At 44.4% G+C, this 22,730-nt stretch overlaps 1 protein-coding gene across 1 annotated transcript in view; it reads right to left on the bottom strand.

Moving 5' to 3' along the window:
• Window positions 1-2,083: 2,083 nt before the first annotated feature.
• Window positions 2,084-22,730, bottom strand: part of Znf346 (zinc finger protein 346) — a gene marked incomplete at its 5' end in the record, with an annotated part of 34,059 nt that continues 13,412 nt past the window's right edge. Inside the window, 2 exon segments of the mRNA XM_008830914.3 lie at window positions 2,084-4,665; window positions 8,903-8,996. Of these exon segments, the coding sequence (XP_008829136.2) occupies window positions 4,578-4,665; window positions 8,903-8,996 (182 nt within the window).

The raw sequence follows: 22,730 nt of genomic DNA, 5'->3' as shown, positions 1-22,730 counted from the left end.
CCACCACTCCTGGCTCAAGTTTGCCCATTTTCATAATGAGTTTTAATGCTTCTAGACTGACCAAGCAGTTTATGGATAGTGAACTGGACCGTGCTAAAAAAGGGATGTCTGGTCGTTCTCTGTAATACAGGCTTGATGCAAGGTAGAGTAGGTGAGGTTGTTAGGTAAACAGACAGGAGAAGGTGTTTTTCCTATTATTTAATGCTAGTGACTGTATCAGAGGAGTGGGGGGGTGAGGACAGTTTATGGGGGGGCTCCTTTGAGGGAAGGACTTAGTTTGTGTGTGGTGTACATGTGTGTGGGGTGTGTGTGTGCACACATGCAGAGGCCAGAGGTCGACATCTGGTGTTTTCCTCAGCTACTTCTCTACTTATTTTTTGAGACAGGGTATCTCACTGAACCTGGAGCTGACCAACTATCTAGACTGGCAGGCCAGCAGAGGCCCTGGGACTCTCCTGTCTCCACCTCCCATCTAGGATTACAGGTGCCACCACACCTGGCTTTTTACATGGGTGTTAGGAATTTGAACTCAGATCCTCAAGTTTGTGCTGACTTCTTTAATCTATGAAAACACCGAGGTTTCTTTCCAACTTTCATTCTATAGAACCAAGGCCCAGGTCACATGAAGCTGTGGGCACTACTCAGAATAGCCCAAGGATCCCACAATCCCATGCCAGTGTTCCTCTGCATCACCCCTAATGGTTGCTACATGGACATCCGTACAGATCTGTGTCTGCACAGACTATGTGATTATGACTGCCCAAACACATGTCACTCAGGCTGGCCTTAAACTGTATAGCTGAGGATGACTCTGAACTTCTGATCCTCCTGACACCACTTCTAAGTGCTGGGACTACAGGTTGAGCCACCTCACTGGCTCCGATTTGGTCTCCAATCCATTTTGTACATGATCCCACTTCTTCTCAGGTGTCACTGGCCGCAGAGCCTGGGGCTAGGGAAAAGCTGGGGTTCCCTAGCAACAGAAAGGGGCTTCTTGTTGAATTCTGACCAAGGTGCTGCCTTTTTTCCTCAGTTGAATTAGGTTTCCAGCATTTGTCGTTAAGTCATTTAATTTTTTTTTTTCCCTTTTGTGATCTTTTTGAGACAGGGTCTCCCTGTAGCCCCAGCTGGCCTGGAACTTGACAGGTAGACCAGGCTGACCTCCAACTCACAAAGACCCACCTGCTTCTGCCTCCCAAGTGCTGGGATTAAAGGCATGCCACCACCATGCCTGGCAAGTGACTGAATACAGGGTCATTCCCAATGCCTTTTGCAGTGGTCTCACTTCTTCAGGGAGATCCAAGGCTTACTTGAGGCCAACAATAAAGATGGCACCCACATCACTTATAATAGAGTACTTCTCCAAGTCAAGGGCCATGACTATTTGCTCTCTATCCTTTAATTCTCACAATGACTCTATGAAGTAGGTATAGCTTTATACTGGGGGTGGCAGGGGCTAACCTGCTTGCTCACAGCTTTGTAAAAGCCTGAGATCTCAACCCTGGCTGCCTGATTCTGGAGTCCCCTGCCATTGTGCAAGACTGCCTCTCTGGGACACATGCCTTTTCTGAGACTTTCCTGGGCCATAGGCCCAGGACAAGACTTCTCTCCAATGCTTAGCTGCTGCGCTGATGATCTGACACCATTCCAGGCTACAGAATCCCAAATCTGATCTTAGAAATGCTGACAGAGGGGCCTCTATTTGAAGTCAGGACCCCTGGGTTCAACTTGGGATGAATAAACAATTTTTTAAGTTTGACAATAATCAGTACTAACCAGAAGTGGAACTGGAGCTTTTATACACCACAGGTGGGACTGTCAACTGTTGGAACGACTTTGACTAAAAAAGTACCTACTTCATGATCCCACTTCTCAGTAAAGGAGTGCATGTGTCAAATGACATGTGCAGAGCTTTTTACAGAGGCTTTATAATAATCCCAAATCAGCTGTGATAAATTAAAATGGGTATAGCATTAAAAATAAACTTCTCATTGGGTATGGTGGTGCATGCCTTTAATCCCAGCACTCAAGAGGCAAAGGCAAGTGGATCTCTCTGAGATCAAGTCCAGCCTGGTCTACATAGCAAGTTCAGAGTCAGCTGGAGCTACAGAAGACCCTGTCTAAAAAAATGAACAAACCTCATATAGACAATAATATGAACGAAGCTAGATGTGGTGGCACATTCCAGCATTAGGTAGAGGCAGGGGAGGAGCAGAAGTCCAAGGACAGCCTCAGCTACATGACAAGTTTGAGGCTAGCCTGGGCAACATGAGATCCTGTCTCAAAACAGAACAAAAGCCCCAAATTATATAGCTCAGATGCTAATTTCTCAACTCTAGCTTCTTCACAGTCCCAGTTTAGTGCCTGCATCCTGGGCATTCCCACTGTGTTCTAATAACTCTCTACAAGTGCCTTTTAAGTGTATGAGCGCCCAGAGGACAAGGAAAGGCTACTTCTACTGTCCCCTCTCCAACAGCCCTGGGCATACAGCTGTGACTCCTGAATCTAAACAGGATCTTACAAGACAAGGGCTCATGACAGGGCAGCCCATTCATGACCCTGCCCTTCACTACCTTGTTTAGTAATCAGGACCAGTTCTGACAGTGGGAACACAGAACACTGGCAAATCGCTGAGGTGGTATATGGTTGGGAAGCTGAAAGCTGAGAACCTATCTGGGAGGTAAGTAGAGCCTCTCACAGCTGGTGAAAGGCAGGAACAACACTACATACTTACTGTGAGGAACTGGAGCTAAGTTTGCCTGGTCTGGCCATCTTGTACAAGTTCCCAAGGCTGTATGTAATACCCATTCCCTATCATTTGAGCCATGGAAAAAGGCTCTTTCAAGAACCAGCAGGCCTATGAAAAGCCCTGGGGAGCAAACTTACAGCTCTAAAAACTGAGCAGGAAAAGGACACCTGTCTTTAAACACTCTCATTCATCCATTCATTTATTCAGCACTTAAGACACAGCCCCTGGTCATGGGGTTAATGGGGATCTACCCTGATGGGATTACCCAGGAGAGGGCCTTGAAGACAAAAGTTTTCTCACTAGTCCTCCTGCAGTCCTCAACAGTTAGAATAACTATCCCAAGTGTAAAGCAGACTCCAAGGCCTAAACCCTCCAAAGACCCTCAGAAGGCCCCATGTGGAAGGGAGACGTGGATGAAATCGTACTGAGTTTAGGGGAACCAGGAGACTTTTACTAGGGTATCAAGCAATGTGCCTGTCTCTATCCTGACTCTTAAGATCATTACTGAGGACCCAGGGACTCTGATTGTGCGGGAAGAAGGGTCAAGATAGACATACTAAATCCAGTATCAATCTGGCTTCCAACCCCAGGTCTGTGAAGCTATAACTTGGCTTATGGAACAAAGTATTTGGATGGTTCAGTGACCAAACACAGGGTAGCACAAATACCCACACAGTACCCAATGGCATTTTACAAGTGAAGGGATGAGGGGATGTGGTAGTGGTGGTGGGGGCGGTTAAGGGGAGAGACCACCATAGCAGCTGGGTTTCTTTAACTCAATAAAGAGTTGTGGTGTTATTTCCTGGAATTCTTGCTCCCAAAGCTTTGTGGAAAGAAGCCACTCCCAGAGGAGTCCCAGATCACAACAGTTAGAAAAACCCAAGTTTGGGGCCTGGGGAACAATGGTTTCCTCAATGTGGAAACCTGTACTAGCTCTCCATTCCTTCCTCAGGGGCCCTCTGGCTCCCTGGCAAGGCAACCCGGGTGGATGGTCCACTGCAGAGGGCGAATAGTGTTTAATATGAATTAACCTCTCAGGGGCTGGCATGAGGCAGTGTGCCTTTAAAGGCACAGAATCATCAAGAAGGGTAGCAAATGGGGCATTTCTCACATGACCCTGGGTCTGAGCACCTCTGATGGAGAAAGCTCCGCCTCCCCAACTAGTGCTTCCCATGATCCCACTGGGCACAGAGGCCTCCTCTAACTGCAGCTTGTCCCTAGCTGCTGCAGATCCTTAGCACCATTCAGGAACCGTAGAGACGGGCAACAGAGATGGTAGTACTCTGCCAGGACCATGTGTATGCCAAAGAGACTTCACATTTGGCAGAATCTGTACCAGGAAGGCTTGCACATTTTGGAGGGAGGGGGCATGTTACATCGCTTCCAAGTTTTCAGGCAGCAGCCACTTCCATCTACTGTTTCCTGCCTTAGCAAAGAGTTCAGGAAAACTCTGGTTTCCCAGGAGATGCCTGGAGCCCAGGAACAGGTCTTCTTGAGCTGTAAATTTCCAAACTGATCTTCAAAGGAAAAACAGGCATTGCAGGGCATGCCTATACAGGACATGCAGCCCATGGGCCTGGGGAGGGCCATCCTCCGAACTACTACTTTGGGTTCTCTGTCTCCCCAATCATGACCTACAGGGCCATACTAAAGAGGGGCAGCAGGAAGAGCTTTGTCTGGACCCAATCAGAGGCTGTCTGAAGACCAATTCGGCCTTACGCCTCCATGTTCTCCTGATACAAGGAGGAAGACAGAGCCAAGGGTTGACCACAGTCACTGGAAACTAGCCCATGGCTGTCCCAACCAGGCTGACCAGGCAGAAACACCTCTAGCCTTCCACCATGCTCAAGTCCTTTGGAGTGGAGTGCCTTTGCACTGGCATCTGGCTCAAGGGTGACACCACTGTTTTTGGTGACCTGTAATTTGAGAAAAACAAAGACACAGGGTAAGTGTGTGGCATGCCTAAAGCAGCACACCCAGTAGCTTGTTCTAATGATAGCATGGTCCCTTGGAACAAAGGGTAGGGTGGCCTTCCTTTACTGAGGGCCACTGCATGCCGGACTTCCATTTCAACCTCGTCAGTTCCTCATGAAGAGGAACAGCAACCCATTTTACATACAAAACTGAACTTCAGAAAGCTTGAATGGCTAGCCTAATGTAAGTTTCTTTAGAAATGTATCTTTCTTTTTTTTTTTGGTATTTTTGAGACAGGGTCTCCCTGTAGTCACAGCAGGCCTGGAACTCACTATGTAGACCAGGCTGGCCTTGAACTGACAGAGATCTGCAGGCCTCTGCCTCCTGAGTGCTGGGATTAAAGCTGTACTTAGAAACGTATTTATTGGTGCAGTCATTGTATGTAGTGCTGGGTTTCATAGACAGTTTTTTTCTTTCAAGTATGTCACATACGTTGAGCACATTCACTCCTCCACACTCCACCTTCTTCTTCATCCCCCACCCTGCTAGCTTCTGTTTTCATCACACACACAGTTTTCTGTATCTATATGAAATATAGTGTCCATGAGTAAGAGAAAAGTTTGACTTATTTTACTTAATATGGTTATATTTTCAAGCAAATATTTCTGTTTTTGTGGGGTTTTTTTGAGACAGGGTCTCTTTTTAGCCCCAGCTGTCCTGGAACTCACTATGTAGACCAGGCTGGCCTCGAACTCACAGAGATCCACCTGCCTCCCAAATGCTGGGATTAAAGGCATACGCCACCACACCCAGCAAATATTTCTTTGTATGTGAGTGTGCACATGTGTGTGCAGAAGTCAGAAGATGACCTTGGATGTCATTCCTCAAGTGCTGTCTAATGTTTGTTTTTTTTTCTGTTTTTTTGGTTTTTAAAAATATTTACTATTTTTATATTGTATGTATGAGTGTATTGCCTGCAAGTGTGCAAGTGCAAGGCCTAAGGAGGTCAGAAGAAAGCAATGGATCCTCCTCGAACTGGAGTTACAGACTGTTGTTAGCTGCCATGTGGGTGTTGGGAATCAAACCTGGGTCTCTACAAGAGCAGCCAGTACTCTTAACTGCTGAGCCATCTCTCCAGTTCTTTTCTGTTTTTTGAGACAGGGTCTCCCTGTAGCCCCAGCTGTCCTGGAATTTGCTATATAGAACAGGCTGGTCTTGATCTCTGCCTCTGGAGTGCTAAGATTAAAGGTGTATGCTGCCACCTACTTTTTTTTTTTTTTTTTTTTTTTTTTTTTTTTTTTTTTGAGACAAGGGCTCTTACTAGCCTGGCTGGCCAGTGAGACCCAGGGTTCCTTCTGTTTCTGCCTCCCCAGTGTTGGGATTATGAACACGTATCATTACGCCCTGATTCACTTTTTTAATTATAAAAAAATTTTTTAAGACGAGTTTCACGCAGCCTAGACTGACCTTAAACTCCTGATCCTCCTGCCCGAAGCAAGCACTTTACTAAATCATCTCCCCAGCCCAAATGACATAATTTCATAATTCCCCTCCTTTTCTTTCTCTCCCTCCCTCCCTCCCTTTCTTTCTCTCCCTCCTTCCCTCCCTTCCTGTGTATGAGTATTTTTCCCTGCATGTATAAGTGCACATGAATACAGTGCCCACAGAGGTCAGAAAAGAGGGAGTTAGATCCCTTGGAACTAGAGTTAAGGACAGTTGTGAGCTGCCATGTGAGTGCATGGAAACCATGGGAATGGAGACTGAGTCCTCTGCAAGTGCCCTTAACTGCTGATCCATCTCCCCAGCATTTTCTTTGATTTTATTATTTTATTTTATGTGTATGCATGTATTGCCTACATGTAGGTAAGTGCATCAGTGTCATGCAATGCCCACAGAGGACAGAAGAGGCTTTCGGATCCCCTGGAACTGGAGTTATTGACAGTTGTTAGCTGCCATGTGGGTGCTGGGATTTCAACCCAGGTCTTCTGCAAGAACAGCGTGTTCTTAACTGCTGATCCATCTCTCCAGCCCCATCGTTTTCTTTATCGTAGGCAAAGCAAGCTTTTTTATTTTATTTATTTATTTTTTTTTTTGAGACTGGGTGTCACTGTATAGCCTTGGCTGGTCTAGAATTCATAGAGATCCACCTGCCTCTGCATCCCAAGTTCTGAGATTAAAGGCATGTGCCACCAAGCCTTGACTGGTTTTTGTTTGTTTAAGACAGAGTTTCATGTGGCTCAGGCTGGCCTTGAACTTGCTAAATAGCCAAGGATGATATTGAACTTTTGATGCTCCTGCCTCTATCTCCGATGTGCTATGATTATAGGTATATATAACCAAGTCTGGTAAAATAAGTTTTTTTGAGATAGGGTCTTCCCTGTATGCCCAACTGGCCTGGAACTCTCTATATAGGCCAAGCTGGCCTCAAACTCACACAGATTTGCCTGCCTCTGCCTCCCAAGTGCTAGTATCAAAGGCATAGGCCACCACACCCGGCTAGTAAGTTTTATTTATTTATTTAATTTTATTTTTTTGAGACAGGGTCTCCCTGTAGCCCCAGCTGGCCTGAAACTCAATATGTAGACCAGGCTGGCCTGGAACGCACAGAGATCCACCTGCCTCTGCCTCCCAAGTGCTGGGATTAAAGGCATGTGCTACCACACCTGGCCAGCTAATAAGTTCTATTTGGAGTAGCAGAGCAAAATGAATAGCTTAGAGCCAAGTGGGTAAATCTTTGCTTAACACCCAGTATCTATGTGAACTGGAAGAAGTCACTTAACCTAAACTGTCACTAGGTTTCTTTGGGCTATAAAAGGGAGATGTTCAAATTTAGAGCGCTCCTTGGGAATTTAGGAAGGCTGAATTGTTAATCTGTTCAATAAATTGTACAGAAGTAGTACAGAAGTAGTAGAGGCTCTGAGAGGCTTACTGATTTACCCAAAGCCACAACAGTTTAAAAAACAAAAGCAAAACGAAAAAAAAAAAAAACCCAAAACTCAAAACACTAGCTCCATCCTCCCTTCCTTCATGATGCAGTCAAGACTGGCCTGGATCTTGTTATACATAGCCCATGCTGACCTTGAGTTCTCAATCTTCCTACTCCGTTTCCCAACTACTCAGATTATAAGGGTATGCCACTGTGCCTGGATAACACCACCATTTTTTTAAAAAATTTTATGTGTATTGCCTGCATGTGTGTAAGTGTACCTGTGTTGTGCAATGCCTGTGGAGGTCAGAAGACAGTGTCAGATCCCCTGAAACTGGAGCTATGGATGGTTGTTAGCTGCCATGTGGGTGCTGGGAAAGGATGAAACCAGGTTCTCTGCACTGAGCCATCTCTCCAGCCCCACACCACCATTTTTAGGTCTGAGTAGCCCCAAGGTTCTGGCTGGCTCCAGATTATCTCCTGAAACTGCCACCAGCTAAGCTGTTAAGTATGTCAAACACTGTGAGTGCTAATTCTTTTTTATTTTTTTGTCTTTTTGAGACAGGGTCTCCCTGTAGCTCCAGCTGGCCTGGAACTATGTAGACCAGGGTGGCCCTGAACACACAGAGATCTGCCTGCCTCTGCATCCCTAGTGCTGGGATTAAAGGTGTGTACTACCACACCCAGCTGTGCCAATTCCTTTGTAAAGCGCTGTCACAGCCTTTCTTTGACAGGATCTCAAGTATTGCAGGCTGGCCCTGAACTTGCTAATAGCTGAGGATGACCTTGACTCTCCTGCTCCCACCTCCTAAATGCTGGGATTACAGATGTGTACCTTGTAATCCCACAGGCCCAAGCAACAGTTTTTATTAGTTGTCTATCTTATGTTTCCTACCAGAATGTAAGGTTGTGAGAACAGGGACTGGAGCTATCTTGGCCAGTACTTGAGTCATTTGGGGAGTGAAAAAATCTGGTCATATCTGATAATAAGCTGATGGCAGTGAAGAGAGGATCCTCAGACCAGTGGGGGAAACTCATGATTCCAGAAAACTAGGACTGCTGTAGGCCACGAAAACCAGGTTTTCTCCGGAAACCCCAAAGGAAATCACCTATGCCTCCCTTCAGTTACTGAAATCTTCAGCCCAGTCAGTCCAAAGGCCAGAGGAAAGCTGAAGAAAAACCCAGGAGCCACTTCCTATCAACTATATTATCTTCTGTTGACAGAAAAGGCACTAGTTTTCTTTTTTAAGCAGGCAACTCCCTAACTCAGAGTTCCTACTGAAGACTCTTAAATTTGAAAGGACATTACTCACTGGTTCTTGTGTTTGAAGCCACTGACGTGAGCTTGGTACTGCTCTATGGAGTTCAGCACTATCTTACACGCCTTGCAGGGATAGCCCTTCCCAGCTGAAACACATCAAAATGAAGAGTTAGTCATCTAATAAGGACAAGAAGGACCAGAGGAGTGCTTCCTTCCACAGAGCATGCATCCGCCCTTTTGAGACTGATGAGTAGGTGGGACTGAGTGGTCTGGAGGCACAAACTGTGTGTGGAACCATGTGCCCTGGGGCTAGAACCTCCTTATTCCCACCATGGGCTCCCAGTCTAAGCAAATAAGCTGCCTAGACTACTGTTGAGTAAATAAAAGAACGACAGAACATGGGCTGGTGAGATGGCTCAGTAAGTAAAGGGGCTTGTAGCCAAGCCTGGTGACCTGGATTTAATTCCTGGGACCCATAAGGTAAGAGAATCAACATCTCTAAGTTGTCCTTTGACTTCTATACATGTGATATGGCACATGTATAGGGCATGCACCCTGCCAGCCCCAACAAGAGATAAATGTAATTAAAAGGAACCACAGAACAAAGGTGACCTTTGGTATAACTTTCTCACTATGTTCAATGGTCTCACTGAGCATAAGGTCACCCTTTACTGACAGATCTCTCTGGGAAGGTGCCACTCTCAGCCTTGCAGTGAGAGCAATTAATGAGTACACCTGTTAAGAAATCAATCTGTCTTTAAATTTTTTTGTTAAAACTTACCAGTGTTTTGCCTACATGTCTCACAGAGGCCACAAGAGGGCATCTGATCCCCTGAAACAGGAGTTACAGACTGTTAGCCAGCACATGGTGTTGAGACCTTAACTCCAGTCCTCTGCAAGAGCAGTCAGTGCTCTTAATTGCTGAGCCATCTCTACAGTCTTTTTACACTGGGATCCAGACATTCTGGCTCACTACCAGTGACAAGTGGCCTTTCACTGTATGGCTCTAGTAGTGAGTCAGGAGCAAGATGTGAGACTGGAACCCTGGCTCTCTTTCATGTGACTTGGCTAAATTCTTTACCTTCTCCAATCCTTAGCTTCCCACAATCACAAACCAATTATACCACTTTATAATCATAATCATTAACACTTAACACAAGGCGCTCCTGAAACTGCAGTGACAGAAGGTTGTAAGGCCCCTCCATGTATCCCCATGGAGGTGCTGGGAGCTGAACACATTCTCTGGAAGAGCAGGAAATGCTCTGAACTGCTGAGTCATCTTTCCAGCCCTTTTTTTTGGAGATTTCTTTTAAAAGAAAATATTTTATGAGCCGGGTGTGGTGGTGCATGCCTTTGATCCCAGCACCTGGGAGGCAGAGGCAGGCGGATCTCTGTGAATTTGAAGCCAGCCTGGTCTACATAGTGAGTTCCAGGCCAGCTGGGGTTACTGGGAGACCCTGTCTCAAAATAGACCAAAAAAAAATTTTTTTTATGAGCTGGGTATGGTGGCTGATGCCTTTAATCCCAGCACTCAGGAGGCAGAGGCAGGCAGATCTCTGTGTGTTTGAGGCCAGCCTGGTCTACATAGTGAGTTCCAAGCCAGTTGGTGCTACAGGGAGCCCCTCCTATCTAAAAAAAAAAATTATTATTTTTATTATTTTTATTTTCTATGTGTATCAGAGCATTGCCTCCATGTATGTAAGTGCACCCATGTCATGCAATGCTGGTGGAGGTCAGAAGAGGACATCAGGGCCCCCAGAACTGGAGTTACAGATGGTTGTAAGTCACCATGTGGGTGCTGGGAACTGAACCCAGGTCCTCCTCTGCAAGAGCAGCCAGTAAGCCATTTCCCAGCCCTTGCCTTAGCTTCTTGAGTGCTGGGGACTACAGACATGCATCACTATGCCAGACTGAAAAAGTTATTTCATGTAATTTTTTTTTTTTTTTTGAGACAAGGTCTCACTATGTAGTCTTAGTTGGCCTGGAACTCACGAGGTAGACCAGGCTGGCCTTGAACTCATAGAGTTCACTGCCTTCCAGCTAGCATCAAAGGTGTGCACCACGTCTGGCCTGTAAAAATTTTTAAGACAGTATTTCAGGTAGCCCAGGCTAACCTTCAACTCATGATCCTTCAGTCTCTACCTCCCAAGTGCTGATATTACAAGCGTGTACCACCATGCCTAACTTATTTAATGCAATTCTGTATCGCATAATAATCCTGTGAGAGTCATAACTATTTTACTTATTTATTTATTTATTTATTTATTTATGTATGTATTTATTTAATTTGTTTTGAGACAGGGTCTCCCTGTAGCCCCAGCTGGCCGGGAATACTCGCTACGTAAACCAGGCTGGCCTCTTAACTCACAAAGATCTACCTGCCTCTGCCTCCAGAGTGCTGGGATTAGCCCCACACCCAGCTGAGTCATAACTATTTTATAGATGAGGAAATAAAAAATAGCCACATGTCTAAGGACACAGAGCTAGTGAGTGGCAAACCAAGGCTTGGCAGATTACATATGGTGAACTTATTCTTGTATGCCAGGCTAGCTGTGTAAGAAGAGCAGTGCACATACAGCTTGAAGCCCCTTCCTGGTTGACACCTTTTGAACCATGTGCAACCTTCAAATCTCACAGCTCTATAGTGAGATCAACTAGGTTCACAGCTCACCTCTACCATTTGTTACCTGTGGGATCACAGGTCAGCTGCTAACCTCTCACATCTGATGTCCTTGTGCGTGAAAGTGGGGCTTCTGTGAGATTTGGGTTCCTGACATATAAAATGGGGTTACTGTTAGTATCAATATCAAAAGGTTACAATGATTTAAGTAAGTATATTTGGAATGGGGGCTGAAGAGATGGCTCAGCAGTTAAGAACACTGATTGTTCTTGCAGAAGACCCAGGTTTAAATCCCAGCACCCACACGGCAGCTAACAACTGTCCATAACTCCAGTCCCAGGAGATCCGACAGCCTTTACTGACCTCCACAGGCATTGCATGATGTGGATGCACTTACCTACACACAGGCAATACATGCATACTCATAAAAAATAAAAATAAGCCAGGCATGGTAGCGCACGCCTGTAGTCCCAACACTTGGGAGGCAGAGGCGGGTGTATCTCTGTGAGTTCAAGGCCAGACTGGTCTACATAATGAGTTCCAGGACAGCTGGGGCTACAGGAAGACCCTGTCTCAAAAAGACCAAATAAATAAATAAATAAATAATAAATAAATAAAATTTTAAAAAATATATATAATGCTCTCATGAAACCCACTAGTTTGTAGGCCTAGTTTTTTGGGTTCATTAAAAAAAATTTTTTTTTGAAAGAGGGTCTTGTGTATTTAAGGCCAACTGAATATTAATAGAAATAGGAAAGAAGGGCATAAACTGGAAAAAGTCTATTCAGTAGATGGTGCTGGGGAAATGATACCCACATGCAGAAGACAGAAACTAGACAACTGTCTTGCACCATATATGAAAACCAACTCAACAGGCCAGGCATGGTGTGTGTACACCTTTAGTCTTAGCACTCTGGAGGCAGGGGCAGGAGAGTCCTTGTGAGATTGAGGCCAGCCTGGTCTACATAGTGAGTTTCAGGCCAGCTGGGGTTACAGTGAGACCCTGTCTCAAAATGACCAAAAAAGGGGAAAAAAAAAAAAAAAAGGAAACTAACTCAAAATGTAATGAAACTTAAACTACTAGAAAAAAACTTAGAGGAAACACTTCAGGAAACTTTCAGGTCTACAAAAAAATTCTTTTGGGGGGTTGAGGGGACTAAAACTCCAAAAGCACTGACAAAGCAAAATCTGACAAGTGTGATTGCATCAAATTAAAAAATTTCTGGGGCTAGTGAGATGACTCAGTGGGTAAAGGTACTTGCTGCCAAGCCTGATGACCTGAGCTTGATCCCCAGGACCCACATGGTAAGAGAGAACTCACTCCCCCAAGTTGTCTTCTGATCTACACACACACAGATACACACACAAGTATATAAAAAAAAGGGGGGGCTGGAGAGTTGTTTCAGTGGTTAAGAGGACCCAGGTTCGATTCCCAGAACCCACATAGTGGCTAACAACCATTCATAACTCCAGTCCCAGGGGAATCCAACACCCTCTTCTGACCTCCAAGGGCAGTGCATGACATGGGTGCACTTAACATATATGCAGGCAACAAACTCATATACATAAAAATAATAAAATATATTTTAAGATAAATTTTAAAAAATGTAAACTATTCTGTTGACAAGGGATGAACATTAGAATATATAAAGAATAGTCAAAAAAAGTAAAAAGGTTTAAAAATGATCAGATAGCTGGCTGTGGAGGGTGTACATCTATAATCCTAACACATGTGCACATGCCATGGTACGTGTATAGAGGTCAAAAAACAACTTCTGGGAGTTATTTCTCTCCTTCCACTATGTGATAAAGGGATAAACTCAGGTCCTCAGGCTTGGTGGAAAGTACCACTATCTGTGATCCATCTCACTAGTCCTTTTTGGGTTTTTTGAGAACAGTCTCATGTAGCCTAAGCTGGCCTTGAACTCCCATCCTCCTGCCTCCACCTTCCAAACGGTGGGATTATAGTCCTCAGGCATGCTACCACCACCAGCGTTTTGGGTCTCATGAAACTCAAGCTGTCCTTGAAGCCAAGGACATGTAACTCAAGCTATGCAGCCAAGAATGACCTTTAACTCCTGATCTTCCTACCTCCACCTTCCGAGTACTGAGATTTCAGGTCTTGCCACCATAGTTTTGTAGTGTATTTTGAAATATTATAATGCCTGAAGTTGCATTCTATTTTTTCTTAAGATTGCTTTTGCTCCTGGAGATCTTCTGTGATCCCCCAAAATGTTAGGAGTATTTCTCTACTTCTATGAAGACTGTCACAGACATCTGGATAGGAGTGGTCCCAAATATGCAAATCACTTTTGGTATTATGGATTTTTTGTGTGTTTTTTTGAGACAAGGTCTCCCTGTAGCCCCAGCTGGCCTTGATATCACAGAGATTTGCCTGTCTTTGCCTCCAGAGAGCTGGGATTAAAGGCATGCACCACCATGCCTGGCTGGTAGTAGGGACATTTTAACTACTTTAACATTAATTCCACTGACATGGGATATCTCCCTTTTTGAAAGGTGGCAGTAATAATTTTAATTTTTGTCTTTCTGAGAAAGGGTCTTGCCATGTAGCCCAGGCTGACCTGAAGATATGTGGACCAGACTAGGCTTGAACTTGAGGTGATTGTCGGAGGATCAAAAGTACTAGGATTGCAGGTGTGTACCACCCTGCCTTGTTCTTTTTGTATGTGTGGTGTTGTGTGTATACATGCTTACATGTAGGTGTGTATGCACATGTGAGTGCTTGTAGAGGCCAGAGGTTGATATCAGATGTTTTCCTTTATAATTCTTATTTTTTGAGAAAAGTTCTCTCGTTGAACTTGTAGCTCACTAACTGTCTAGACTGGCTGACCAGAGAGCTACGGGGATCCACTTGTCTTTGCCCCTTCTAGCACTATGGTTACAGATATGTACCACCATGCCTGACTTTTACGTGGGTGCTAGGGATCCAAACTCAGGTCTTCCTGTTGCTTACAGAATAGGTACTTCACCACCTGAACCATCTCCCTAGTCCCTTTTCCAATTTCTCTGATAAATTTTGTAATTTTCATTGAAGAGATCTAAAAGATTTTTTATTGTTTTTATGTGTGTGTGCCTGTGTGTGGGTATTAGGTACCTGTGGAGGCTAGAAGAATCAAACCTCCCTGGAGCTGGAGTTACAGGCAGTTTAAACCATTGGATGTGGGTGTGGGGAACCCAGTTACAAGCACTTAACTGCTGAGCTATCTCTCCAGCCCTCTTTCACTTTCTTAAATGTATTTATATATAAACATTTTTTAAAATTTATTATTATTATTTTGTTGTTGTTGTTCTTTTTGAGACAGGGTCTCCCTGTAGCCCCAGCTGGCCTGGAACTCATTATGTAGACCAGGCTGGCTTTGAACTCACAGAGATCCACCTGCCTCTGCTTCCCGAGTGCTGGGATTAAAGGAGTGCGCCACCATGCCCAGTGTATTTACATTTTTTTGTAGCCATTAGGAGACTGCTTTCTTGATGTCTTTCTTAGCAATTGTTACTGGTGTAAAAAAGCTACTATTTTAATTTTGCTTTTATGTGTATGTGTGTAATTGCCTGAATGTAGGTAAGTGCACCCCGTGTTGTGCAATGCCTGTGGAGGTCAGAAGAGGCTGTTGGATCCCCTGGGACTGGAGTAATTGACAGTTGTTAGCTGCCATGTGGGTGCTGGAATTCAAACCCATGTATTCTGCAAGAACCACCAGTGTTCTTAACTGCTGAACCATCTCTCCAGTCCCCAAAAAGCTACTATTTTTTATCATGCAATTTTACTACATTTATTTATTGGGGTTTTGTTTGAGACTGGGTTCTATATGTAGCTCAGCCTGGCCTTGAACTCCTTCTATATTCCAGGCTGGCCTAGAACTCACAATCATCCTGCCTCAGTGTCCTAATTGTTGATATTACAGGCAGACACCACCACACCCAGCCATTTCTTTGGTGTGAAGTCTCGATGTGTAGCTTAGGCTAGCCTTGAAATCACCATTTTTCTGCCTTAGCCTTTTGAGCACTGGGATTACAAGCATAAGCCACCTTACCCCCAGCCATTGATCAGTTCTATCATACTGGCTTTTACAGTTTGTTTGTTTTGGGTTTTTTTTTTTTTGTCTTTTTTGAGACAGGGTCTCCCTGTAGCCCTAGTGAGTCCTGGAACTCATTAGGTAGACCAGGCTGGCCTCAAACTCAAGAGATCTGCCTGCCTCTGCCTCCCAAGTGCTAGGATTAAAGGCATGAGCCACCACACCCGGCTTTTACACTTTTATGGTTACAATCAGAATATACAGCAAAAACGAAATATTTTTTTTCCATTGAATTCACAGCAAATAAGCCACCTAATGCCTGAACACTTGGTACAAAACTATTACAGAGACAGATTTTCTTCTCCCAATTAATAGTATAATATTCACAATTGGATTCGGCCAGTTCTCTCTTATAATTACCTCAGTACATTATAAATAGTCCTATTTAAATTTTTCCCATAAGTGTGATCATGTTACAAACAAAGCCCAGACAAGTTACAATATGATCAAAATTAAATGTTACGAAATGAGGAAAGGGGGCTGGAGAGATGGCTCAGCAGTTAAGAGCACTGGCTGTTCTTGCAAAGGACCCAGGGTTTGGTTCCCAGCACCCACAGGGCAGCTCACAACTGTCTGTAACTCCAGTTCCAAGGGATATAATGCTCTAAAGCTTCTGGCCTCCAAGGGGTATACATGATGTGGATGCACTTACATATATGCAGCAAAACACACACACAAAAAACAAAATGAGGAAGGGCTGGGGCTATACTTAGAGGTAGAGTACTGGAGGCAAAAATTAAAAGCAAATGTCACCTTTCCATCTAATGTTAAAGAATATTCATTTAAAGATGCAAGTGATGGATGATGCCTGTAATCCTAGGGCTTAGGAGGCTAAGGCCAGCCTTGGCTATGTCTCAAAATATCCAAAGCCAACCAACCAACAACAACCCCAACCCACCCCATGAAGGAGAGGGGGTGGGCAAGCAGTAAGGCAGCTTGTCCAACTTAAAAATCTCCCTGAAAAGTCTCCATTCTCTAGCCCCAAGGGTTTAAATAGTAGAGATGATCTTGGCAAAAACCCCTAAGTGTACATATAAGTTGTCTTAGTTTGTTCTTCATTGCTGTGACAAAACACTCTGACCAGTACCAACTTGGGGAGGAAAGGGTTTATTTGTCTTACATCTCCCAGGTCGCACGCAGTTCATCAGGGAGCCCAAGGTAGGAACTCAGGGCAGGAACCTGGAGGCAGGAGCTGGAGCACAGGCCATGGAGGAATGCTGCTTACAGGCTTGCTCCCTTGGCCCCTGCTCAGCCTGCTTTCTTATGCCTCACAGGCCCACCTGCCCAGGGGTGGCACCACCCACAGTGGGCTGGGCCCTCCCACATCACTCATCAAAAAGATGCCCTTCAGACTTGGCCACAGGCCAGTCCAATAGAGGCAATTCCCTGATTGAGGCTCCCTCAACCCAGGTGTGTCAAGTTGACACTAAAGCTATCCAGCACATAAGTGTTAAAATTCTCAGGGGGGAATGGTGGCCACACCTTTGATCCCAGCACTTAGGAGGCAGAGACAGGTGAATCTGAGGCCAGCCTGGTCTATACAGTGAGTTCCAGGCCAGACAGGGTTATATAGTGAGACCCTGTCTCAAACAAGCAAACAAGCAAGCAAGCAAGCAAATTCTAGTTTCTCGCCCCTAACAAAATTTGTAGTTTCTAATCTCTGGAGGGAATAGTAAAAATAATTTAATTTAAAGATTATCATTTTATTTATAGTACATATGCACAGGTGCCACAGTATAAACATGGAGGCGAGCAGACAACTTTTGGGAGAGGTTAGTTCTCTCCTTCCACCATGTGGATCCTGGGAATCGAACTTAGGTCCCCAAGCTTAAAGACAAGCTCTTTTATCCACTAAACTACCTCCTGGAAGAACCCTCCCCCTATGTTGGAGACAGGATTTCATTTAAGTCAGGCTAACCTCAAAACAAGTACCCTAGGATAGCCTTGAACTCATGATTCTCCTATGTCTCCTGAGTGCTGGGATTACAGGCATACATCACTGCACCCAGATTCTAGTTTGCCTTTTCTGTTTAAACTGCCTTTGTGCTCTGAATGCTGGAGCAATGCAATCACTGCCCACAGGGTGACAAGAGGCTTTGTCAGTACATTGATAAACCTTTTCTGAATGGAGGCAGTGCATACATCTTTTCATTGGAATGAAATTTGGGAACGTTTTTTTAAAAAATATTATTTTTATTTTTTTATATATTTTTTAACGTGTATGTGTGTATTGTCTGCATGTAGGTAAGTGTACCATGTCGTGCAATGCCCGTGGAGGACAGAAGCTTTTGGATCCCCTGGAACTGGAGTTACGGACAGTTGTTAGCTACCATGTGGGTACTGGGATTCGAATCCAGGTCTTCTGCAAGAACCACCAGTATTCTTAACCGCTGAACCATCTCTCCAGCCCCTATTATATGTGTATTCGTGTACTGCCTGCATATATGGAAGTGCACCTGTGTTGTGCAATACCCGAGGAGGTCAGAAGAGGGTGTCAGATCCCCTAGAACCGGAGTTATGTAGTTGCCATGTGGGATCTGAACCCAGGTCTTCTGCAAGAACATCCAGTGTTCTTAACCCCTGAGCCATCTCTCCAGCCCCAGGAATGGTTTCTTTAAGTTGGGCAATGAACCAGCCATCAGAGATGGGAATGGCCATGTGAAACAGCAGTCAAGGATTCTGGGTAAAAAATACAAAGTCTCTGGTCTAAACAGAACTTCCTGTAGTTTTCTGAGAGGACACTGCAGCTGTAGCCTTTGTTATAGACATCCAGGTGGACTAGCAGCTCTCCCACCTGTAGAAATGCCACTATTGGTCCAGGGTGTTCTTTTCATGGAATGCCTTCTCACATTGTAAACAGTGAAAAGGCTGTAAAGACTCCAGTTAAATATGCTAAAGAGCTGTTTTGGATGTATGTTCGCATGTCACTAGGTGGGCGAGGTACTTTGTGCTATGGCTGCTGATGCTGGGTGTGCACTTCCAGTATATGTTCTGGAGAGGAATGGTTTCTTTCCTGTGGTAGCTGAGGGACTGACATTGTGGTCTGTTCCAACTCATTCAAGCCTCGTAAAATGCTCCCTTGTGGGAGAAGGTAGCAAGTCTTCACATCTAGCTTCTTATGAGAATTGAGATGCTGTTGCAACTGTTCTGAGCTTAAAAGCCTGGCATAATGGCACAGGCCTGTAATCTCTTGAGAGGCAGGAGGGTTAGGAGTTTGTCATCCTTAGCTACACAGCAAGTTTGAGGCCAGCCTGAGTCACATGAGACTGCCTCAAAAAACAAAAGCAAAATAAAACAAAATGAACTTAAAACCCAAACCAATTGAAACAAAAACCCTCTCTGAGCTTATAGAGTGGCATTTATATTCATAACAAAAACAATTATCTTGCTTTAAAAATGTTTTCCGTTTTTTTTTGTTTTTTTGTCTTTTTCAGACAGGGTCTCTCTGTAGCCCCAGCTGGCCTGGAACTCATTATGTAGAGCAGGCTGGCCTCAATCTCAGAGATCTGCCTGCCTTTGCCTCCCGAGTACTGGGGTTAAAGGTATGTGCCACCATGCCCTGTTTTGTTTGGGTTTTTAAAAAGATTTTATTTTTATTCTATATGTATGAGTGTTTGCTTATATAGATCTAAGTGCATCATGTGTATGCAGTACCTGTGGAGACCAGAAGAGGACGTCAGATCCCATGGAACTGGAGTTAAGGATGGTGTGGGTGCTAGGAACTGACCTTGGGTCTTCTAGAAGACCAGTAAGTACTCTTAACTGTTGAGCCATCTCTCCAGCCCTTATTTGTTTTCTGAAGACAGGGTCTCCCTGTAGTCCCTGCGGGCCTGGAATTCCTTAGATACACCAGTCTGGCCTTGATCTCACAGAGATCTACCCGCCTTTGCCTCCTGAATGCTAGGATTAAAGATGTGCACTGCCACACCCAGCTTATTTACTATGTATTTATTTTTTTGTCTGTTTGCACCTACATGTCTGTGGCACACATGTAGAGGTCAGACAACAACTTGTGGGGGTTGTTTCTCTCCTTCCATCATATGGGGTCCAGGAATTAAATGCAGATTGTCAGGTTTGGCCACAAGTGCCTTTGCCCACTCAGCCATCTCTCACTAGCCCCAAATATCTTGCTTTTGAAGACCCCCCACTTTTTTGTAGTATGGTGATAGAACCTAGCCTTATATACTTGGCAAAGATACTACCATTGAGCTACATCTTTAGTAAGAATTTTTCTTTTCCAGAAATGCATAAATTCTTTATTCACAAACAGCATAGAATCTAGCACATGAAAACTTCAGTTCCAGCTTAGACTCTATTTTCCGCCTCCAGGACTTCCAATACCCTTGGGTCCTGGGCTTCATGTTCTTGTTTTTATTTTTGGTCTTTTTTGAGACAGGGTCTTCCTGTAGCTCCAGCTGGCCTGGAACTTGCTACATAGGCTGGCCTTGAACTCAGAGATCCGCTTGCCTCTTCATGGTCTTGTTTTACATCATACACATGGTGGACTTACTATCAGGTTTTGCTCCAGGAGATCCTAGGTTTTATGTACATACATCATCCATTATAAAAATCTTACTAAATTCAAATCACGAGTCTTCATAACAAATCCCTATCTTTCCTGTCTCATCAGAAGAAATTATTAGATGGTGTGATAGTTAATTGATCTAGAATAACATAGGAGATAAACCTCTGAACTTGTGTCTGAAGGAGTTTTTAAGTTGGGCTAATTGGGATGGGAAGACCCACCCTAAATATGGGTGGCACCATTCCATGGTTTGAGGTCCCAGACTGAATAAAGAAGCAAGTGGAGGAACTGGAGAGATGGCTCAGTGGTTAAGAGCACTGACTGCTACTGCAGAGGACCTGGGTTCAAGTCCCAGCACCCACATGGCAGCTAAGAACCAACCTTAACTCCAGTTCCTCCAGTTCTTCCAGTTCCAGGGGAATCTGATGCTCTCTTCTGGCCTCCGTAGCATTGCATGACATGGGTGCACTCACGTACATGCAGACAATACATTTGTACACATAAAAGTATACTTTAGTAAAAAACTTCAAGACTTAAATATGGGTAAAAAAAATAGTCATAGGAAAATGGAGGAAGACAGATAGAGGAAAGTGGCTTTGGCTTTAGATCTAAGAGAACAAACACAATTAAGAAAGCAGCCTCAGGGCTACAGAGATGGCTCAACAGTTAAGAGCACTGACTGCTCTTACAGAGGACTGGGGTTTGATTCCCAGCACCCACATGGCAGCTGACAACTTCCTGTAACTCCAGTTCCAGGAGATCTGATACCCTCTTCTGACCTCTGTGGGCACTGCACGACAAGGGTGCACTTACACACATGCAGGGATTACACTCATACACATAAAATAAAAATAAAAATTTATTAAAAAGAAAAGCACCCTTGCTGAGCATGGTGATGCATCCAGAGCTTGTGAGGTAGCAAGATAGCTCAATGGGTAAAGGTGCTTGTCACCAAGGCTCACAACCTGAGCTTAACCTTCAAGTCCCACAGGATGAAAGGAAAGAACCAACTCCTGAAAGTTGTCCTTTAACCTGTATGTACATGTCGTTCCCCGCCCCCCAAAGATTTAATTTTTAAAAATTAAAACAACAACAAAAACAGCTGGGCATGTAACACACACCTTTAATCCAAGGACTTGGGAGGCAGAGGCAGGCAGACCTGTGTGAGTTTGAGGTTAGTCTAGTCTACATAGCAAGTTCCAGGCCAGCTGGGGCTACAGGGAGATCCTGTCTCAAACAGAAAAAAAAAAAAAAAAAAAAAAAAAAAAAAAAAATCCAACCAACCAAAGCAAGCAGTCTATACACTGTAATGCCTGAGTCCTGCTAGTAGACAACAAGTGAGAAACTAACTAGAGTGAGGAGGGACAAATGAGGGGTGGGGGCTGCAAGGAATCCCTGGGCAAGCACTGGATATAATGTTCCTAAGAATTGCAGGCCGAAGATGAAGTCACAAAGGGCATCTAGGTTTCTTGGTTCTCAAATTTCCAAAATCCATAGCATATGAGTTACCCCTGCTTCCATGAGGGACGAATAATAAATCAATACAAGCCAAATCTTTTCTATCTCTGCCCCTCTGGAGTTGGAGATTGAACCCAGTCTTGGGAATGCTTGACAAGGGCTCTGTCACTGAGCTACATCTCCAGTTGCTATCATTTTTCTTTCTTTTTTTTTTTTTCTATTTTGAGACACGGTCTCATATAGCCTAAGCTGGTCTCAAACTCACTATGTAGCCAAGAATGACCTTGATATGAGCCACCATATCTGCCTCATTTTATTTCAATTTTTTTAAAGGGTAAAAACCACACCTGGCTGTGGCATTCTTATTGCCTTATTTTTTTCATTTTTAATGTTTTTATTGAATTTTTGTGCATTTCATATAATACATCTTTATCAAATTTAGACCTCCTCCCCATACCCCTCCACACTAGATTATTTTAGTTTTTTGAGATACAGTCTTGTTCCATAGCTCATGCTGGTCTCAAACTCCCCTTGATCCTCCTATCTCAGCCTCCCCAGTGCTAGGATTAGGGTCATGAGTTAAAGGTACAGCCCAAGCTAGCCTTCTGCCTGTTCTTTAGCATTTGTTCACCTGTGTATACCTCCATGGCTGGTCCCTATCTATCTTAAAGAGATTTATACAGCAGGGACCTTCCATGGCATTGGACAGTAAGCCCTGGCACCTTCCTGAGAGATCTGTCTTATAAATTCTTCCTTGGCTCCCTGGTCACTGCTTTGCACCTGTTTCATCTATGTTGGTGTGGACCAGGGACAGCCTGTGTCAGATGATTATTTTTGTGATAGAGGTTGTTGGAGAAGCATGATCCCCTTTCCTTGCCCATATGTGGGTCTGGAATGCCTATAGCACTTCCTTGGTCACCATCCCTATGATTATGGGAAGAGCACAGGTAACTATGCAGTGGGCTTCCCAAGGCTAAGTTGTTCCACATCTGGACTGCAAAGGGTATCAAGCACTGACCATCTGGAGCTACACCTTCATAGACTACTCAAGTCCTCCAGGCCACTAGCAAAATGAGAGTACTTTTTCCACCTCTTCCACTTAGATCCGTACTTGCTCTCTACTTTTTTGTTTGTTTTTTTTGAGACAGGGTCTTATTGACCTGGAATTTGCTTTGTAGACCAG

Source organism: Nannospalax galili, unplaced genomic scaffold (genome assembly GCF_000622305.1).
Source record: "Nannospalax galili isolate Female #2095 unplaced genomic scaffold, S.galili_v1.0 scaffold1115, whole genome shotgun sequence".
Taxonomy (NCBI): Eukaryota; Metazoa; Chordata; class Mammalia; order Rodentia; family Spalacidae; genus Nannospalax; species Nannospalax galili.
The sequence above is the reverse complement of the archived record's forward strand: the minus strand, read 5'-3'. Positions and strand labels throughout refer to the sequence as shown.